The sequence below is a fragment of the Malus sylvestris genome, chromosome 14, assembly GCF_916048215.2.
Source record: "Malus sylvestris chromosome 14, drMalSylv7.2, whole genome shotgun sequence".
Lineage (NCBI taxonomy): Eukaryota > Viridiplantae > Streptophyta > Magnoliopsida > Rosales > Rosaceae > Malus > Malus sylvestris.
In genome coordinates this window covers 27,659,317-27,680,164 of record NC_062273.1, presented here as the reverse complement: position 1 = coordinate 27,680,164, position 20,848 = coordinate 27,659,317, and the positions used below count along the sequence as shown (strand labels likewise).

Below are 20,848 nucleotides of genomic sequence, written 5' to 3'. Positions count from 1 at the left end.
ATGAGGAGCTACCACAATTTGCTTTTTTCTCAAGTTTGCGTTTTATTAAATTAACATGTAACATATGTTGGAGAAGCATCCTACAAGAGCAAATAATGAACCCTGTACCCGCATAATTTATAAGCAAACAATAATTAGTGTCGGAGAGTAGGATCCTGCATGGGTCATATGACAAAATAATGTACAATTAAATATAGGAGTTTCCACTCTTAATATCACCGAGGCCTTTTGTAATACAATCCAACACCTAGAAATAAGTACGTGGTTAAATTAAAATAATATCGACGATATTGGTGGTGGTCCTGCATTAGTTTATAAAGTTTATCAATTAGTTGATCCTTGATCAGGACCAGCCACTTGAATACGCATGAAATTATGTAAAGCAACAATGGTTTTATAGAATATCTTGATACAATGCATAGTACGATATAATGATGAAAAACAATTTAGTTTAAGAGGGTTTGTGATTAGGGTGGTGGACGATGATTCGCTCAGATGTTCTTCTTTAGGGCTTTAGATCGGACCAGCTATGGTTTTCCAGTCGATGGAGTAGGCAGCCCAAAATTGTACTTATTCATTTTTATTGGCAACTTGGTTAGCCAAAATCATGATGACATCTTCTCCTCGTGGAAATGAAGATAAGCGTGAGTGTGCCATGCTTATTGTAATGGTGAATTGATAATTTGGTATTATTATCAGTTTTAAATTATGTTATATGGGTTCTGGAGGGGCCATTGATGTTTATGACTTGCACATATTTGTCTTCGGTTGTTCAACTAACTAGTAGTTTATCTTTTAAAGTCGTTCATTTAAAAAAAAAAATCGTATTTACCGTTTGTTTTCTGGTCTAGTCAGTAGTCCAAAACTATTGAAGAAAATTTAGACTCTGCACATATAACTATCTCATTTCAATTTCCATGCATATTGGTAAGGAAACAAAACGGTACTGTTAGATATTCCCTCTATATATGCCCATTTTATATCTTGATGTTTCCATGGTAATTGAGGAACAAAATTGGGGGATAGGTTCATTCTACTCGTTTTGCGAGCGGAGCATAGGCTTTTGTAGTTATCTGACAACCAAACTCTGATGTGTAGTTATGTTCGACTAATCATTTATTACCCTGGATCGTTGTTTCAATTAAAAAAAAAACAAAACAAAACAAGCTAGCAAGCCAGTTAGACAACTTTATATAAAAATAGAGGTCAAGGGAAAAAAAACAGATCAAAATGGTTATGAACTATGCAAGCAAAGGCAGCAGCAAAATTCAATCTTAGTAATATTCAAATGCGGAAATATGGAAGGCTTAGAGAAGAAGAATCCTTTCACGTTTAATATTGGTGGTCAAATTAAAGAATGATTCCTTTTACATGAGCTTTTTTGCATCAACATAACCTAAATTCCCTTTGCAACCCACAAATTTAGGCTTTGGGATACTAGGTAGCTAGTTAGCTTTGCTATAGATGCCAATTGGTGACTCATAATTCCTTATCAAACTTTTGGCATCCAATATTTTCTGGTATATATAAAAGGTTTTGTGATTTTATTCACATGATACCATAACCATACATGTGGCTAGATTATTACAAAAGAAAAAATCTCCCCTTTCACACAAACTCCTTAGATGTTAAGCGTACTCTGTCAACTTTACGCAAGGCAGAGTTTGATTTTTGGGCGTTTTTACCTTTCCTCTCTTTTATATACCTTCCCATCCATCAATGATTTATGTATCCATACCCTGAAAAGAAAAAGCCTTGTTTTTAGGGCAAGATGAATCTCAAATGAGATGAAACAATGAAAGCCCCATAGCCTATTTCGTTTGGGATGGAGGAAGATCCGTATGATTCTAGTTTGTGGAATTTTTTTCGCTCCGTCCTTGAATCGGGACGAAGCAAGGAAGAAGGAAGGACAAAAAAATAGAAGCTCACTTTGTATATGGATATCATGAAGTTGGTACAACACTTCCAACTGCAACAAATTCGAAATGTTTTCTGAGCTAATTAATACATCTGCTGATGCTTAGCTAATTTAGAAGTTCGAACACACTAAAGTATAGTCTTTGTATTTGATTTTATAATGTATATGCTTCAATTGATTTACGTGTGTTGTATGATAATTAATAAGAACTTTGGAACCCCAAGTGGTTCCTCTCTATAATTTTTTTGACATCAAAAAATAAAAACATGTGGCTATCTAGAGGTAAAGATATAATTATCTGCACTATGAGAACCAATTATGTGCAACAGATCGTATATTTTCATCATCCTAGATTCTTTTTCTTTAATTTTCTCATGTCATTATAATGTGCATTATGTGGATTATATGTTCACACCCTTTGTACGGATATATGCCATTTGCTCACAGTGTCATTAAGCTAGGTTAATCAATTTTTTTAGATCAAATTTACAAATCATGTGATGTTTTACTAATAAAAAATAAGCACGTTAAGCAATATTTAAGTAATAATTCAATCATACACAACCATGTCATATGGTTTACGAAATATATATAATTTAAATAGATAGCCTCCCTAGAATTATCTATCTATAAAATCAGCATTTTGCATACAATACGTATATATAGACACACGTATACATATAAATACAGAAAACGATAGTGAGACTTAATTAACTTAAACTACAAGAAGGGGGAGCCGACTTAACTAACCTTGTCATTATATTTTGAGTTGATTTTTCTACTATTGATCGTGATAGTGTACGAGGACTAGGAGGAAAGGAATATATAGGTAGGGATATGGGGGTGTGAGTCGAGTGACAGAGAATCGGTTGAAGGCCGAAAAAGCATCTACTTGCATGCACTGATGTAGATTTATAAGGAAGAAAAAAATGTTAGTTTAATTGGATATTCAAATCTGTTTCCATCTTTTCTTTATAGCTGGAAAAAAGGAGCAAAGCTTTTGATCACAGGCATATCTTTCACCAAAATATATTCTTGAGGAAGGAATTGGATCTCATAAAAGAGGGTGAGAGTTGAGCCGTATCATTGTTTGGTTTAGGTTCTTATTCCTCAATCATTTAAAACTTATGCATTACAAATGATCAAATTAATAAAAAAATCTAGAGAAATATTCTTTAATTTTATTGTATATAATCATAATTAAGGAATCGTAACCCTTAATTATTTTTTATATTCAATTTTCGCATTCAAAAGGCTATATCCGATACCGATATCGATCATAAAGAAATGTTAATAGAAAGCATGCAAAGAATAAAGAGGAAAGGGAAGGCCAATGTTACACATACACAAAGACAGTTGAAGTGAGAAACCAAAGAATAAGATTGTAGATGGGTTTCAAATAGTTTATTTTCCTGAAAAAAAAATTGATAGTTAAATTTAACCTGATGAAATCCGATTCCTAACAAAAGTCACCACGATGCATTCCTAACAAAATTCAGGATTTGAACTTTTGGGGCTCAGTGTTAAATTACAAGTTTTTTATATACGAATAAAGCGTGAAACACACACAAAAAAATTATGTTTATTCAACTAAGACATTTCGTCGAACACTTGGTGGTTTTATTGTCGTCAGCCAAACCAAGTTGTGCATATGTCAACATATATTCATTATTGCCAAAGCAATCTGATGAGTGATATCGAGAAAATTTGTCGAGTGTTGTTGACGCAACATGTATGCCTAGTAGGCATTATATCCAATACTTGGTAGACACAAAAGGAACATGTATCAAACATCCGGATGGTCCTCAGAAGACCTTCACATGTATATTTCTCGGACTATGGGTGATCTTGGGACTACCTTGGTCCCAATGTACATCCCCCCCTAATTGGAGGATCAATTGATTGCACCTAAAATCTCTTCCCTTTTTTCTTTTTCTTCTTTTTTTTAACGATAGCAGTATTATTATAACGTTAATAGAACGTATAAACTTCACAGCTATATGTTGATGAACTTATTGGTGAATATGTGAGTGTGACAATCACGAGAAAACATCAAGGAAATGTAGCCAGCACTCCAAAATATGCTAGTATGATTAAGTCCTCTGCATTAAATAATGAACGTTCTATTATCATTTATCATTTCTTTGCCCAGGATCAATTCACTCGGGTACAGCGAGCACATACGTACGTTTCTCTACTCTCAAATTAAAATTAATAATGAATTTAAGCAGAGAAATTAAACAACGAACTTAAGATCAAAAGCTGGCATTGCATATTGATGTATAGACAAAAACTGCTTACATGGAAAGTGATACACATGCCCGAGACATAAGATAGAATTAAAACCAAACCCAAATCTCTAGATCGCCACCACAGAGCAACCCTAATTAACCAACTTATTTAATTAACAAAAGTAAATAGAAATTGATCATCAAATCACAACCCTAGGAACAGCCTTGCAGACAAGAGAGTTCTTCATTTCCAGAGAAAGCTTCAAGGTCTCAGACAAATCCACACCTGACTGTCCATCACAAGGGACCCACTTGAAGCTTTGGAGCAACTGACCAAGCCAAAGCTCAACAGTTGCCAATCCCATGGCTTTACCAGGACAAACTCTTCTTCCAGAACCAAAAGGAGCCAACCTTAAATCAGACCCCATAATTGGAACATCTTCACTTATAAATCTTTCTGGTTTGAACTCATTAGGGTTTGACCAGATTTTCTCATCGTGTGTGATTGCAAACATGTTGACCATAGCGGTGGTGCCGGCGGGGATGAAGTGGTGGCCGATGTGAGTGTCATGGATGGCAAGCCTGGCCCAGGACAAGAGGGGTCCTGGTGGATGCATTCTTAGGGTTTCCTTGACTATGGCACGGAGGTAAGGAAGCTTGGGGAGGTCGGAATCGGATACGGATCGTGTCGGAGTGCCTACAACGGCGTCGATCTCCGATTGCGCCTGGGCTTGGATATCTGGGTGGAGAATCATTCTTGCTAAGATCCACTCTAGGAGTATTGCCACTGTATCAGTCCCTCTGAAGATCATTTCCTGGAATCATGAAAGAAAAACGTTTATTGTATAATTAATCACGTTAATTATGTTGTTTTAAATGGATTGGAAAAAAGAAAATTTTAAACATGAGAGTTTTATAATTTGGTACACAAAGGAGAAAATTAAAAATTTTCAAGCTCGGACAAGAAGGAAAATGAAAAAAAAAAGGGTGAAGAATAAAAGCTCAACTAAGGAATTTAGCAAACAAGAAATGAATAAAATTCTCTTATAAAAATGTTGTCGTTATTGGTATTTCTAAAAAAAAGAGTAATTTTGCACTCCAAACTAATAAAAACACATACAAAGTTTGTAAAGAAAAAATGCAGAATAATAATTTTAGAGTAACAACATAAAACCTTATAGAAATAATTCCATAAAAATATTCCTATAATATTCCTAGTAATCATTGAAACTGGAAAACCTAATGTGCAAACGTTACAAATAACTAAACAAATAACTAAACAACCTAATAGGTTTTTTCTTTTCAAAAATCAAATTAACTTACCCACAGAACTGCAATCATATCAGAGTCACTGAGTTTGTTCTCCTCCAAATCAAGAAGCACATCAACAAAATCACCACTTTCATGATCAGTAACCAAAACTCCATTATTTTCATCCCTTTTCACTCTATGCTCCTCTATGATTTTCCCAACAAAAGCATTCACCTTTGCCACCAATTTCTTACACCTCCTCCTCACACCTTGCAAGTCCAAAAACCCCAAAAGAGGAAAGTGATCACTCCAATTGAAAATCCCCAGCAACTCATACCCTTCACTCACCAACCCCTCAAGCTCAAAACCCTCACCATTTCCACACCCTAATTCTCCACCAAACTCATAGCTCCTCCCAAACACACTCATCATCACATTGTTCAAAGATCCAAAATGCAACACTTTCCTAACCTCCACCTCACCACTCCTCTCCATCAAACCCTTCATCTCCTCCACCATTTTGCACCCGATAATCTCTCGGAACAACCCGAAACTAGCAATACGCTTCGGGTTGAACAAATGGGTGGAGGATATTCTCCTCAAGTTCCTCCAATACTCACCAAAAGGGGCAAACCCCATTGCTTTGTGGAACAAAAGCTCGTAAGCCGATTCTTTGATGGGTCGGTCAGCAAAGGCCGAGCTGTTCAAGAGCTCTTTTGCAGTATTGGGGTGGCTGGAGATGACAAAACGAGTAAACCCTACTGAGAACGCCATTAGAGGTTTGGCCTTTGAGGTCTCAGCAAGCTTGGCTAGAACTCTGTGAGTGAGAGAACCAGTGAAGGACAAGACCAAACCAAGAATAGGAAAGCCGGAAGGACCTGGAATGGCGGTTTTCGAAGGGATTTGAGCTTTAAATTTGGACAAAGCCCAAGCAAGGCCACCGGGTGAGAGCCAAAAGCCGAAAACAAAGATGAAAAGGAAGAGACAGATGAACAATTCCAAGCTCAAAACTGATGAAAACCCAGTTGGTGGACTGAAAAGAGGGTTGGATTCCATGGACATTTTCTTGACTCTTGGTCTTTTTTTTCTCGATGTCTGTTTGGTTACTCAGAAAATGAGCGAGACAATGAAAAGCCAAAGCTTCGGAAACAAGAAACCAAGTGGGAAATTAAAAGCTGAGAGGGATTGTGGTGGTGGGAGAAGTGAAATAAGAGTGAGTTTATATAGAGAGTGAAGGTGTCTCTTTGATATTTTAACTGGACTATGATTCTCTCCCCTCCTCTCACATTATCTTATTTTGTCTTTCTTTTGCTATAAAAAATTAATATAAGATGTTGATGTGGCTTAACCGTGATTCGTTTTTACTGCCGCAAAGAGAGAGAATCCTACTCCATTTTAACTGCCGCAAAGATTCATTTTTACTGTAGGAATATAATTGTTGGCCACCTATTTATCACCGTTTGATTAATTTAAATTTTAAAATATGTATAGTAAATAGATATAAATTTCAAAATTTAAACTTATAATAAATAAAATATTGAATTGGTGAGCAAAACTGTATTTTTTTTTCACAGCGGTTACAATGCGCCGTCTCTTTCGAAAATTTGTTTTGATTCCTGTATGCTTTTTCATATTTCTTTCAAACTTTAGCTTTTGGACATCATATGTAGGGATTTGGGGAATATTGTGTACGTAGGAACAATTAAGCTAGTTGACGACATGATGAAGCGCCCATATGGCATATGAGAGGTCGATATATAATGTCATAATTAATCAATTTGATAAGAAAATCTTAGCCGTTCCAAATGTTAATTTTTCACACCAGAATGTGGACGTGGGTGGTCATCATTTTCGAAATTTATTGAGTTTTATTAATTTCATTCATTTGGGTTTAACTCCAAATTAATTAGCTTTTTTTTTTAGTGTGTTTTTATTTATTTGAAGTTTTATTTTTTTTATTTATTTTATGAAGACAGTTTTGCTAGAATTTATTTTGAGTTTTAATAGTTCACTATAATGGTCATGTTATTTGTGATGCCTCATAATTTTTTTTAGAACAAACGACTGTATTTACATTAAGAATGTGGGAGAGTGGGCTAAACCTTACAATGAACTTGTCATAATAATGTAATTCAACTTCGCTTTTGACTAGAATCGAACCTAATTAAGATTTCTCACTTACAAGTAAAGAGGAATACTACAAGACTGTAGTACTAAGGAAATTTCACTTACAACTTCACATTTGCCTCGTATAATTAAGCTAGTGAAACCACTTAGTACTATAGTCTAGTGGTATTCCTCTTTATTTGTAAGTGAGATGTCTTAGGTTTGATTCTCGTCAAAGACGAATTTCAACCACATTATTGCTAGCCCATTGTGAGGCTAAATTCACCCCCTCCCCATTAGCGTATATAATATCATTTTTTCAAACAAAAAAAAAAAACTAGTGAAAATATGTTTTCCTGTACCATTAAATGTTGTAGTATTAAAGAAACTTCCCTCATATGTATATAATTGAAAGAAAAAAAGCTACTGAAAAAGAAAAAAAAAATATATATATATATATATATTTTTTTTTTTTTTGTAAACAAGAAATTTCTTGTAACAAATGAAATAAAAATATGTGTACAAAAATAATACTTTGAATTAATAAACTTAGGGGTTTGACAAAAAAAAAATAATAATAAACTTAGGGTTACGATCTTTGTGTAGCTATTCTTTTACAAGACTCTCTTATTCGATCTCCAAAGTAGAATTCGATCCAAGAGTGGTGACCACTTGATCTTGAACTTGAATTGATTGCTTGTGATTCTTCAAGGGACGCCGAAGTTTGATATGGAATGAAATGGGACCACGAAGAGTTTGACGTGGTGGGTGATTTTCGACTTTGGCGGTGGATAAATTGGCATGTGTTTGTTTTGCTTATTGATTCTCCACGAGTTTGATGAATAACACAAAAGTGTTCATGTATTTGGTGTTTTCTTTGGCTTGAGGGCTTTCTAATTTCTCCAAAGGCTTGAGCTTGTTTCGTTTCTCTCCAAAATCCTCTTTGCTATAATGAGCGTATTATTTATGGGCTCATTCTGAATCCCGTGATTTGTGTGGTTAATTTTATGATTTCATTTAATTTGAGCTAATTAGTGGATTTAATTTTTTATTAAAGAAAAATCTTTAATTTAAAAAATAAACCCTAAATGATATAATTTGATCAAACTAATCAAACTAGGGTTAATTTGTTTGATGACGGATGTTTCAGATGCGTACACATGTAACTCTTGATAACTCTTTTTTTTTTTTTTTTGGAGAAAACTCTTGATAATTCATTAAGTTTACATGAGTCACATGTCATGTGTGCAATTTAGGGGGATCCATATATGGTGCGTGCCACATAAGTCATGACCAGTCGAAATTTAATTTGTTGGTGAACATTAATTACATTGAAATTTTCATGTACGACACTCCATAGAATACTTGAAATCGATTTCCTCTTCTGGTTGACGAGGGTTGGTTTCACCTATACTTATCGATGAATCTTTATGTGATTGATCGAGCACACAACCGGAAAGAATGAAAAACAAATAAATACAAGGGCAATTAAAAAAAAAAAAGGGATTTGCTGAGTATGTCTGTAGGCCTTTATTCAAAGCAAGCTTTCTTAGGCCATCTCCAACCGACCCGGCCAAAGGGCCATAGACAAAAAAAATAGCCATTTTTGACACGAAAACCATCTTCAACCGAGGACTAGGCCAAAGGGCTCGTGGGCTCCACCCAGCCAAAAATTCGAGAACCGGCTAAAGGGCTGGCTAAGACCACCCAACCCTATAGCCCAGCCCAAACACATGCTACTTGACGTCAAGTTACTGTTCGATTTTGAGTGCCACTTTTTTCTTCTTCTTTTTTTTAGACGAAATTTATAAAAAAAATCTAATTTTTTTTCCCTATAAATACCTAAGCCATTTATACCCCATTTCTCACATCATTTTCATCATTCCATAATATCTTACCTCATTTTATTTCAATTATTTACCAAATTGTCACATCATTTTCATTATATAAAGATAAGAAATCTGGAGGCTTATTAATTTAATGACAAGTGACACTCAAAATATGTCTGAAAACCTTATTTTAATATGGTAGTTAATTCAATTAAAGTAATAAATTATTAAGGAGGCTAAAAAATAGTCCCCTTTGGTTGGAGATGAGTTTTTTGTCAAAAAGCTATGTTTTGGACTATGACGCCAAATATACAGTCTGCCACCCCTAAGCCCTAGCTAATGCATGTCTAATTATTTTAAGGAAATATATCTAGGAGTCACCACTTACCGCCTTATAAAAATGCAAAACATATTGTCAATGACTCGTATTGATGATTGGCTACCAGACTGCGGCTTTAGAATTTAGACCAAATATATATATATCCTAACCCAACTGGTAATTTCCTCTTAATTTATGTATAAAAAGAACTTACTGGTTAAATAAATATATAGAGTAATATATAGAGGGAGGGAGAGAGAGAGAGCCAATGTTTTTTATGAGCATTGCTGCGCCAAAACAGCATTCGTGTCTGTCTGCCAAACTAAATCTGGCCAACTAATGCTGCATGCTTATGCTTGATTCTTTTTGTATGAAATTGCATGCATGCATATGAAATTGCATGCATACATATATATATATGCATAAATATATATATATATATATATATTAACTAAGTGGATTAACTCCTGGTGGACGGTAATGTGTTTGGTATGTTAGGTCAATGCAATTTCGAAATCGTATAAGGAGATTTGTTTATTAATTTAGTACTAATGTACATGTGAATAGGGTTTTGCCTCCCATGTTTAGTACTAAGATTGATCCTACGCTGTTACACAATAACCCTACAAGTGGGGTTCCTTGCTGTGTAAGATGCACCTTATTGGCAGACAACATTTAGACATGAATGTAAAAGTCTTCAGTCTTTTGACCATGATAAGTATTGGAGTTTGGTGAATGGGTTAAAATAAACAACAACAATCAATTCTTATTTCACTAAGTGTGGTCAGTTGTATGAATTATAGAACATTACTGCGTTCGGTTTTGCATCAAGTCGTCCGTTAACTCCAAATACTTCCTATCTTTTCTTAAAGTCTATTTCAAAGTCTTTTTCTACTCTTTTGCCATGAGCCTCCGTTTCATAATCGCACCTTTTTTTGGAGCATCTATAGGTCTTTTGTTCACGTGTCTAAACCAACTTAACTAATTTTCTCTTATCTTATCTTCAATTGCAGTCACTTCTACTTTATGTCGTCAATATTTGATTGGGCCAAAATAACCACACACAAAAAAAAAAATTCAATCGTACTTTATGGGTCAAAATGATCAAAAAAATTTAATCCTATAATCAGTTTTTTAATATTTGATTGGTCTAATCGTTGAAAAAAATTCCAATCTAATCGTTATGTCATTAATATTTGATTGATCTAATCATTTTAGTCATTTTTCTGTGAAAAAACAAAGTTAACCAAATCGGTAATCCATAATTATAGTAACCGAAAGCACATCTTCCTTCCAATCTTATTCTGTTAAAATATTGGATATACAAGATTGCAGCTGTGATATTCTTCCTAGATAAACGTATAGATTCTCTGCAAACAACCTGCAGACAGTATGCATATCTGTATGACCAAATGTTGAACAACGTTGAAAAAGCCATGTTCATCGGTGTGCTACTTTTGGGTTAAATAAGAGGATCTTTACAGCTCGATTTTGGTAGAATCTTCATGGGGACATTTACTTGCTTTCTAAGTATGGACCAGGCAAATTGCCTACAAGGTATCATATGCATATCTCAATTTGTACGTTAGATCTTTATTCTGTTAATTACTACGGTTCTGATATTTGCATGACATATGTATGTGTGTGTGTGTGTGTTTAGGGCTCACTTGCACATTGGAATTCATGATGGTGATATTTCAAGTTAATTATACACTAAATATATAGAGAAGTTAAGCATAAAGTAGTGTATAATTGATTTGAAATACCGTCACAGTGATATTTATGTTCTAACTGGTAAGAGCATCTCTAATGTACACATCAGCTATAACAGTAAAAAAAACCACACTAATATTCTCCAACCGAAGTGCCAAATCATATGTGGCGATGATATGGATTGGCAGCAAAAGAGGTTGCTGTCAAATTTGACAGTAGCGTCAAATGTTTTTTTTATTAATTATTATATGTATTTTATTAATTTTTAATTAGTTTAATCATTTATAATTAATGTTAAGTTGACCGATGCAATTATCATACTTTTTCTTCTTTTCAATCAAGGAAGGTGAACAGATTACTAATTAAACAATAAATGTCATTTATTAAATTTTAATTAGTTTGACAATTTATTTTATAAAATAATGATTTTATTTGACATATCAGTTAGAAAACAAAACTTTAAAAGATGTCAAAGTGCCACATAATAAGCTGTCAAAATTTAAATTTTATGTTCAAAATTTGACATCTCATTTGAAGATGGTCCAAGTAGTTTACTAACTTTCTATCATTTAACTAAGAATTAAATTTGAACTTCCGAAATACCTCACAGTTTTCAACTCATTGTGTGATCTTGAGTTTAATGTTAGAATTCAAACTTAAAATTCCTGCTGACTGTGAAATGCTTTATTATAATCTGTCTTGGAACATCTCCAAAGAAAATACCAAATTTTAAGTGGAATGCCAACTAATCATTTTTGAAAGATTATATTTCTTCAACCGAACAATATTTTATAAATTTTGATGCTGCCTGAAATTTCATTTCATTTGATTATTAATTGGTAGGTCTCATCATCCACTAGAATATAATGAAATTTGATAGCATGCTTCGGAATGACACATCAAATATCAATAAGATGGAGATGCTCTTATAATCTGTAGTGCTCTAGAGAAATGTTTTTTTTTTTTTCAATTTCTGGACAGGTTTTTTTTTTTTTTTTTTTTTGGTCCCTTGATTTTTTTTTTTAATTTTTTTAATTCAAAAATCAAAACATAGAAATGAGAGGCATAGGGATTTCCAATACAAGCAGAGGGGCATATGGCAAGCTCCAGCACAACATCATGGGGGACATCGTGGGCTTCTATACACATGTTGAGGCCCATCTTGCGGCATTTTATTAACAATACGCATAGGCTTATCTGCTCTCTCATTTAGGTTTGTAATGTTGTCAAGATACATCTTCAAGTCGATTTACAGACTCGTTTGGAAGTGTTTTTTAAAAATAGTTGAAAACACTTTTGATATAAATAGGTTTAGCTTCTTAGCAAAAATGCAAGGAAATCTTGAAATTCGAACTCAAAAATATTTCCTCTAAATGTGCTTTCTATAATTTTAAAAGCACTTTCAAACAAGCCTATATTTTCCGTAAGTACAAATGCAAAATGTGTAATAGTTTCGAAGCAGAAATATAATACAAGAGATTCCATACACGATCAGCATCCATCTGCGGAAGAAATGAATCCGCGGAAACAATAGCCGATTCAACCATTCCATCAGCAAGCTCTGAACATCTGCTTGTCCTTGATGTTGTTTTGTTCATTTCCCTTGAACCCCCCATTTGCAGTCCTCGCCCGAAGCAAGGTTTTCAAGACGTGTTTTACACTGAACATCAAAGTTGTTGCACAAGTTGTCTTCCCGATATCCCCTCAAGATTCGTGGACCTCCGGAAGCCAACCACGGTAGCCAAATCCAATAGTGTTGATTGAGCTTGTATAAGTGATCAATCTGCTGCTTGTATAAATGAACATTCAATTTGTTGTCTGAACCAGCTTCTTCATTCTGTATCGCCTTGAATGCAGAACACATGATAAGTAAGAGCGTAAAATAAGTCGCAGATGAATGATGACGAGGTAATGCAATCAATAGGAATCAGAGAAGTCCATGCTGACTCGAAGTTATTTGCAACAAGCAGATATCAGAACACGAGATACACTTAAAGAAGAAGCAGAGGGTAGACAGGTAACGATTCTAGGTTCCACAACAAACAGGATCCAAAGGAATCCCTGGCCCTTAAGTTCACTTTTACGTTGTATAATCTTTCTGCCAAAGATATTGCAATCGTTCATTCATCCAACTCCCGGCATATGTAAAAATCACTGCCACTTTTCTTCAATTCAATAAAGAATGGAGTACAATGGATGGACACTGCTAACTCCGTTAGCAATGCAAATCTTTAAGCTTTCTTAAAACTTTCTGCAGGCAGCGTAAAAGGCAAAGTGCCAAAAGTCGAGTTTATACCATGACTATGTCTACCATGCACCAAATAACTTCATGCCACCAACCATTTTTCCATGCATTCAGAGTACAAATGGCTCAAAAACGGTGCAACTCTAACCCAGAGATTTCATAAATAGCTTTGTGTTCGTCACATCTTCTTTGGATTCTGGATACTTTTGTGGCTTGAAAAGCTTCCATAGTCCAGCAGGATGTCGGCTTTGAACTTTAACATCTCCTGAAAATCTCCCAAACATTTTTTCACAGTCCGGATATGGCTTGACGTACAGGTTATAGAATCTAAGCCTGCTAGGCCTGATCAAACCCCTTAACCCCACCTCATAACCAAGCCCGCCCTTAGATCTCAAATACTCGATCACATTGTACCGAGGAATGATCTGCTTCTCAAAATTCACACCCAAATACTGTGGAACTTCAACCAAACAACGGGTACTGAATTTCATCCTTTGTATTAAAAACTCAATCTTCCTCTCAATTTCCCCCACCTTATATATAATTGACCTCGGTTCCTTCCACAACACCTCAAAAGCCTCTCTACGAATCAACCCGTATCCGCACAAGCAGTCAACTCTCAACTTCACTTCAAACCCAGCTCTAAATTCTCCCTCACTGAAAATCTTCTCCTTGATTGGTACCCTACACTTCAAAGTCCTCAACAATTCCACACACTGCGAAAATTCGCCCAATTCCATGCCAAGAATTCGTGGCTCTTTCATTATCTCTGTCCTAATCACATCCTCGCTAAAACCGAAACCTTTAAACTCACACAGCAATGGCTTCAGCCTATCTTCAACCCCAAATCCTATAACCCCAGGAAAATATTTTAGAACCCAATTAATTTCATCCCTCAAAATTCCAATTCCCTCCAAGAATTCGATTCTCCGTTGAATCTCCCTCCCATTCATCAAAATCACTCCTGGAAACCCCTCTAAAACCTTAATAACCGTGCCATCCATAAACCCTAAACCCCTCAAAACCTCCACACTCCTAAAAACCCCATCTGGGTCAATCTGAAACCTCTTAGATTGTTCCAAAACACTCCTAACCATCAATGGGGAAGCACTCAAAATCCCCAAATTTGAAAAACCCTTTTCCCATTTCTTCAGAAACTGAAAATCCAAAACCCCAGGGCAGTCACAAATCAAAGAAACAAGGGATTTCTGAGGGATTTTGAAGGATAAAAGTATAGCCAGAGACTTCTCTAATTCCTGTAAGTTGGAATTCAATAAAAATTGATGCTTTGAGAGGAAATTGTGGAGCAGAGAAGATGGGAAGCCGTACCTTTGGAGCAGAGTGGCGAGGGAAATCTGTTTCCGGTACTGGTACTGGGATTGCTGGGTAAATCTGGGTTTTGCTGGGTTTGTGGAAAAAGATTGGGACTTTTGGTTTGGGAAATTTGGGTTTTGCTTGGCGGTTAAAATGCTTGTGAAGCGTGTAACTGTGGTTCTCGTTAGAACCCTAATGGCCATTTCACAATTCTGGTTTTGGAGCTTGTCGAACGCAAAACTACATGAATAACTGAATAAGTACCGGATACAATGTCACAAGTTATCAAAAATTCTTGGGTGGTATGGTCCGGACTCATCGGATGTTTTAACCATTCAATTTTAATTTTTATAGTTTTAAATAAGAACTTAATGGTTAAAATATTCGATTACTCAATTTTTAAAAGTGATTTATAATTGGTTAGCTTCTTAAAACATTCTAAATAATTATTTAAAAATTTTAAAACTAAACATTTATTAGGTTCATTATCGATCAGTGATGATACAGACAAACATTAAACATGTTTTAACTCTTAAGTTATCCATGAAAATTTTAACCTCAAACTGGACGTCATTTAGCTAGTGCAACTTGGCTAAAATGGATCAATTTGGGGGATTAGAACTCCAAAGAGGTCGATTAGTGAAAACCAACTTTAGTATTTATTCACCTCATCATTTAATATTAATAACGTCATCAATTAATGTTGATAAACTTTATAAATTATGACAGAGTCGAACATGTCACGTAATAAAATAGATTGACCAAAATTTGTGTTCAACATGAGAAAATCATGAGTGGATCAACTGGGGTAATACCGTAATTTGGTCACTCCCAATCCCAAGTTAGCTTCTTTCTCTCCTCTCACATTTAAATTTGCAAATTTTATGACGATCTAGTGAGATTTCTCTTCATTGATAAGTGAGATATCTTATGTTCGATTTTCGTTAAAATGAATTTAAACCAACATTGCTAACGTATTACAAGTCAGAACTTAGGGACTCGGAGGGTGCCCTGTTCCATAAGCAAGGAACTTCCCAATACCCACCGAAGAGCGCCTTCCATCAAAGCCTCAAAAAATGCAGAGGTTCCTTTCTCTGAAACTAGCCTCCTCAAACCTCCCCAGAAACCTCCCAACCTCCGTCACATCCACCGCCACCACCTCCCCAATCTTCCACTCCCAATGTCACAAAACGTTTTCTCTCGCCAAACCGCCCATAACCCAGAACCTAAACCACTTCTTCAGCTCCTTTCCTGCACTCCCGCTTCGCCACCACCCTCATCCATGGCGGTCGCAGCACACTCTCGCGCAAAAAATTCTTGGGTTTGTCTCCAACCCATCACTCAGAAACCAATCCTTTCTGGGTTTCTCGAATACCCTTCTGAGAGCTTCAAGCAAGAGCCTTTCGGACTGCAGAGTCGGATTCCTCAGAGCCCAACTTCCCAAACGGAGCTTTAAGTTCAACCAGATCACTTCTCATCGGAGTCCATGGTAACGTTTAATCTGCATTAACTTTTTTAATTTTTTTTAATTTTGCATTATTGTGAAATTTCTGTTAGTGTGTGAAATTGTATGTGATTCAGCTAGGGTTCTTTGGGTTGATTTGGGATTTCTTGTTGGCTTTTGATTTCATATTTTCACGGTTGATTTGACCAGTGAAAAAAAGAGTAATGTGGCTGGTAACGGAGAAGGACGACACGTATCGATTCGTGATTGGTTGGCCGTACAAATATTACTTTTTATGTGCTGCACGCCATTGCTTGCTTCTTGTTCATCACAAAAGCTCCTGCATTTTTTACTGGAAACGTTTGCTTTTGCCATTTTTGAAAGTTGATTGATGAGAAATGCAAACTTCTGCCCACCCGATATAGTAACGCAGTTTACTGTTAGGAAATGAAAAAAATATGTGCATTGCTTTTACTGTTTACTAGGCGGTATTAGAATTACTCTAGTCTACAGGGAGGAGATTCGAACTCGGCCTATTTGGGTTCATTTAAAGAAAAACTAACGAAAAGTTTAAAAAAAAATTAATTTTAATGAAAAATGACAAATAAAGGTGTAAGGAATAGTATTAGGAAAAGGTAAAAATGTGGTTTTCATTAAAAGTGAACAGTACTGGAAGTGTTTCGTTAAAACTCCCTTAATTTAAATGTAACAAAGTGTGTTTGTGAGTTTAAAGAGATTAATTTTGGACATTTGTGGTGATTTTCTCCACTCAGAATTGAGCAGATTTTAAATTCACTTTCTGATTCAGTGTGTTTCTTCGAGTTATGCTATAAAATAAGTTATGTTTCAAAAATTTTGTCACCTTATTATTGAAGAAAACATATGAAATCAACCAAATATTTGACCTTTTGGGATGGTGAAGTCTCTACTCATAGTTTCTATCTAGAAGATTATTTGGACATCCGAATACTTTATTAATTATTTAAAAAGTTCTACTAGACTGCACTGCGATAGAGTGTAGAACCTTGCTCATTCATAACAAACCTTGACCATATGCAGTTGCCATCGTAGTGTTAATCTGTCAGTAACTTATTTTCTCATCTTTGTAGGAGGTCGTGGTTCGGGAGGTTATCGAATAATGAAGTGGTTTTGGGATTGATTCTAGCAAATGTTGCTGTTTTTCTTTTATGGAGGATTGCAGATCGTAGCTTCATGATGAATAATTTTACCGTGAGTCATTCTAAATTTGAAGTGAACTAAATGTCGTCAACTTGTCATATGACTGTATTTCCTGAGTTCCGACACCTCTTCGTGTGCACTCTCTTAAAAGTGAGAAGAAATCCTAAACTTAAGGAAAGATTAAGGAAATAAAACGTTGAAGGACAAACTCTTTACAGCTGCTAGTACTCTAGTTTGATGACAGAATGTTTTTCACTTCAATTTCCTAATTTGTTAATTTGCTCTTTCTCTAACCAGATTTCATTACACAATTTTGCAAGTGGACGGCTGCACACGTTGATAACTTCTGCATTCAGTCATATTGATGCTGGGCATATCTTTTCTAACATGATCGGACTATATTTTTTTGGGATGAATGTAAGCCTTTTTATGATCGAAATTTCAATACAATCGTTACCGTACAGCTAAGCTTGCTTGAGTTGTTAAATTTTGATAACCATGAAGGGTTATGTTCAATCTGTTTTTATCATCTTTGTCTGCTTTTGGTGCACTAACCAGATTGGAAGAGTTTTTGGGCCTGAGTTTTTGCTGAAGTTGTATCTAGCCGGGGCAGTTGGTGGCTCAGTCTTTTTCTTGGTCCACAAAGCCTTCCTGGCCTCATCATCGCAGGTGAAATTATACTCAAACTAATAATACTCATTTGAGCAAAGCTATAGTTTATTGCTTTGCTCAAATGATAATCAACAGAACAACTTGTTCACAGAAGATAATGCTTCTAATTTGCTTACTGAACTCTTAAAATGTATGGGAACTCCTGGATGGTTTTGTGATTGTACAGTATTAGCTCTTGAGTATCTCATCACAATCTGCTCTTTGCAGGGCCGAAAGCCTTGGAACACGGAGGCGGCAAAGATACCAGGACTGGTATGCTTTCAGAAACTCTTTAGCTGCCGTGGTTTTTACATTTCTAAACAGACCAGGATACTGGCCTAGAGTATAATTTCCCCAAGAAATTTGAACAACTGCCTAGAGAAAGAAAAATTACCAAAGAAACTAAATTGTGAAAGATGAGACTATCGTATGGTGCCAGAGTTTAGCATCATGCCATGCCGGCCATCCCATTAAGCGTTTTCATGGCAATAGGAATGGGATATTAATTCTGTGGATGAGCTTTGAGTTTCCCTTTCTTCTCCTCCCCCTGGCTTGTTTTTATCTATCATTATTTCCCATGCATAAAGCTAAGTTTCATTTTTCACAGATTGTTGGTATACATTGCTTCGTATTACTTGTTATACTCCGAAAAAGAACATTAACATTACATTCATTTCACTATTGTGTCTGTTTGTGACATCCAGGGGGCAAGCGGAGCTGTTAATGCAATCATGTTGCTCGATATATTTCTCTTCCCAAAAGCAACACTCTACTTAGAATTCATCATACCAGTTCCTGCCATCCTGCTGGTAAGTTTGCTTCGTTATTGTTGTGTGATTGGTCGAGGCTGTTCAGCAAATCCTTGAAAACTTAACCTCTCCTTTTCCATTTCAGGGTATCTTTCTAATTGGGAAAGACGTCTTGAGGATAATAGAGGTACGTTGGTTATCTCCCTGGTGTCACTTTCCTTTCTCTCTGTGTGTGTGTGTTTGTGGTGCATTCGTGCCATGAAACGGAGTAGGAGTTGAGAGTCACGGTTATCATCAAACGAATGCCATTGTCATTCGTTACTTCAGAGTACATTTAGTGGTAGCATTATGCTCTTATTGCAGGGAGACAGACATATCTCAGGAGCTGCACACTTGGGGGGTGCTGCGGTTGCAGCCATAGCGTGGGCACGGCTTCGGAAGGGGCGTTTCTGAGTTTTGTTGATGGCTCTGCGCATTAGTTGGACAACGAGTTGTAGATGTTCTGGCTGGGAAACTTAAGGTAGCCCAACGTGTAGTGAATGGTTTAAAATTTACCTAATCATCCATTGAGACAGACTTCACAATATTTCCTGAACTTTACTACTTCTCCCATCATATTTTAGGGTCTTTCTTGTGGAAAATGCTTTTTTTTTTTTTTAACAAACGATATTATTTACCTAATTTAAATTTTCATTTAAAAAGCGATTTTAAACTACCTAATTTAATTTATTTTATAAAAAACTCCCTTATTTTTTATTGATTGGTATTGATATATAAATAAAGATACAAAACAACAAGTTCTTAAGTTATTTATCTTGTATCCTCTCATTATTTCGCACTCGGATAAAATTATCAACAGTTTAATTAAACCCTACATTCCAAATTTTAGTATTTTAAAATTTGTATAACAACTTAAAAAAAAAAAAAAAAAAAACTAACGAAAAGTTCAAAAGTTTTTTAGTTTTAATGAAAAATGACAAATAAAGGTATAGTGAATGATACTAGGAAATGTAAAAAATATGATTTTTCGTTAAAAGTGAACAATACCGAGAGTGTTTCGTTAAAATTCCAGAAAAAAAAAAGGGACTTGTCCGTTTGTATTTGAGTTCGAGTCTCCCTTCCAATAAATTATATAATTCAGAATACAATACCCTATTGCCAAAGAAATCGAATCACAATTTCAATGGCAAGAAATATAACAAAATATTCACGATAGGAAAAAGATGTTTGGACGTGTGTTAGCATGAGCGCACTAAGTTAAAAAATCACTATTTATATCCGTGTTAGACCGCGAAAAGGCTACAGATTTTTATATATGAATTGAGTTTTTTGCACTCAAAGATTTGTTGTGTACTATATATTTTTATGAAAAGACGTCATAATTTAAGGGATTTTAACAAAAGTTCATGGTACTGTTCATTTTAACGAAAAATTATATTTTTACATTAAAAAATCAATCCTGATACTATTCACTTTACCTTTTATTTTGTCGTTATCGTTAAAACTTAAAAATTTTAATTATTTTTATTAGTTTTCCTCGTAATTGATGTAACATTCTAACGTGATGCTGAAGTTCAAGTCTAAATGTAACAAACACAATTGCAGTGAGGACATGTAACGTGTCATCATATAACTAAATTTTATTCATGAATAAAGTAATTTGTATCCATTTAGAGTAGACTTGTATTTTGGAGCTGACCCGTTAATATTAGTATTTGGATGGATGTTTAACGGGTTGGGTCGTTAACGGGTGAACCCGTTAACAATCTGTTAAATAACGGGTTACTTTGGGTCAATCTGTTAGACCCGTTAGCACCTGTTAACATCCGTTAGCTGAGGATGTTTTAATAATTTCAGTAAAATCTTAACAACAAAATATAAACTCTATGCAAAAATAAA

General features: G+C 35.2%; 3 protein-coding genes across 3 annotated transcripts; 1 reads left to right on the top strand and 2 right to left on the bottom strand.

The window, feature by feature from the left end:
- Nucleotides 1-4,167: 4,167 nt before the first annotated feature.
- On the bottom strand, nt 4,168-6,592 carry LOC126598517 (cytochrome P450 78A5). The gene is made up of 2 exons (XM_050264886.1): nt 5,473-6,592; nt 4,168-4,964 (listed from the first exon to the last, which is right to left on the bottom strand). The coding sequence occupies exons 1-2, from the start codon at nt 6,460-6,462 to the stop codon at nt 4,350-4,352; spliced, it is 1,605 nt and encodes a 534-aa protein (XP_050120843.1). The 5' UTR covers nt 6,463-6,592; the 3' UTR covers nt 4,168-4,349.
- A 6,116-nt stretch (nt 6,593-12,708) lies between these two features.
- Nucleotides 12,709-15,233, bottom strand: LOC126598358 (transcription termination factor MTERF15, mitochondrial). The gene has a single exon (XM_050264714.1). It carries the CDS (start codon nt 15,127-15,129, stop codon nt 13,756-13,758), a length of 1,374 nt encoding a protein of 457 aa, XP_050120671.1. The 5' UTR covers nt 15,130-15,233; the 3' UTR covers nt 12,709-13,755.
- A 672-nt stretch (nt 15,234-15,905) lies between these two features.
- Nucleotides 15,906-19,535, top strand: LOC126598328 (RHOMBOID-like protein 12, mitochondrial). Its single transcript, XM_050264684.1, has 8 exons — nt 15,906-16,415; nt 17,480-17,600; nt 17,847-17,966; nt 18,108-18,218; nt 18,429-18,473; nt 18,905-19,009; nt 19,095-19,136; nt 19,313-19,535. The coding sequence occupies exons 1-8, from the start codon at nt 16,003-16,005 to the stop codon at nt 19,400-19,402; spliced, it is 1,047 nt and encodes a 348-aa protein (XP_050120641.1). The 5' UTR covers nt 15,906-16,002; the 3' UTR covers nt 19,403-19,535.
- The last annotated feature ends 1,313 nt before the right edge of the window (nt 19,536-20,848 follow it).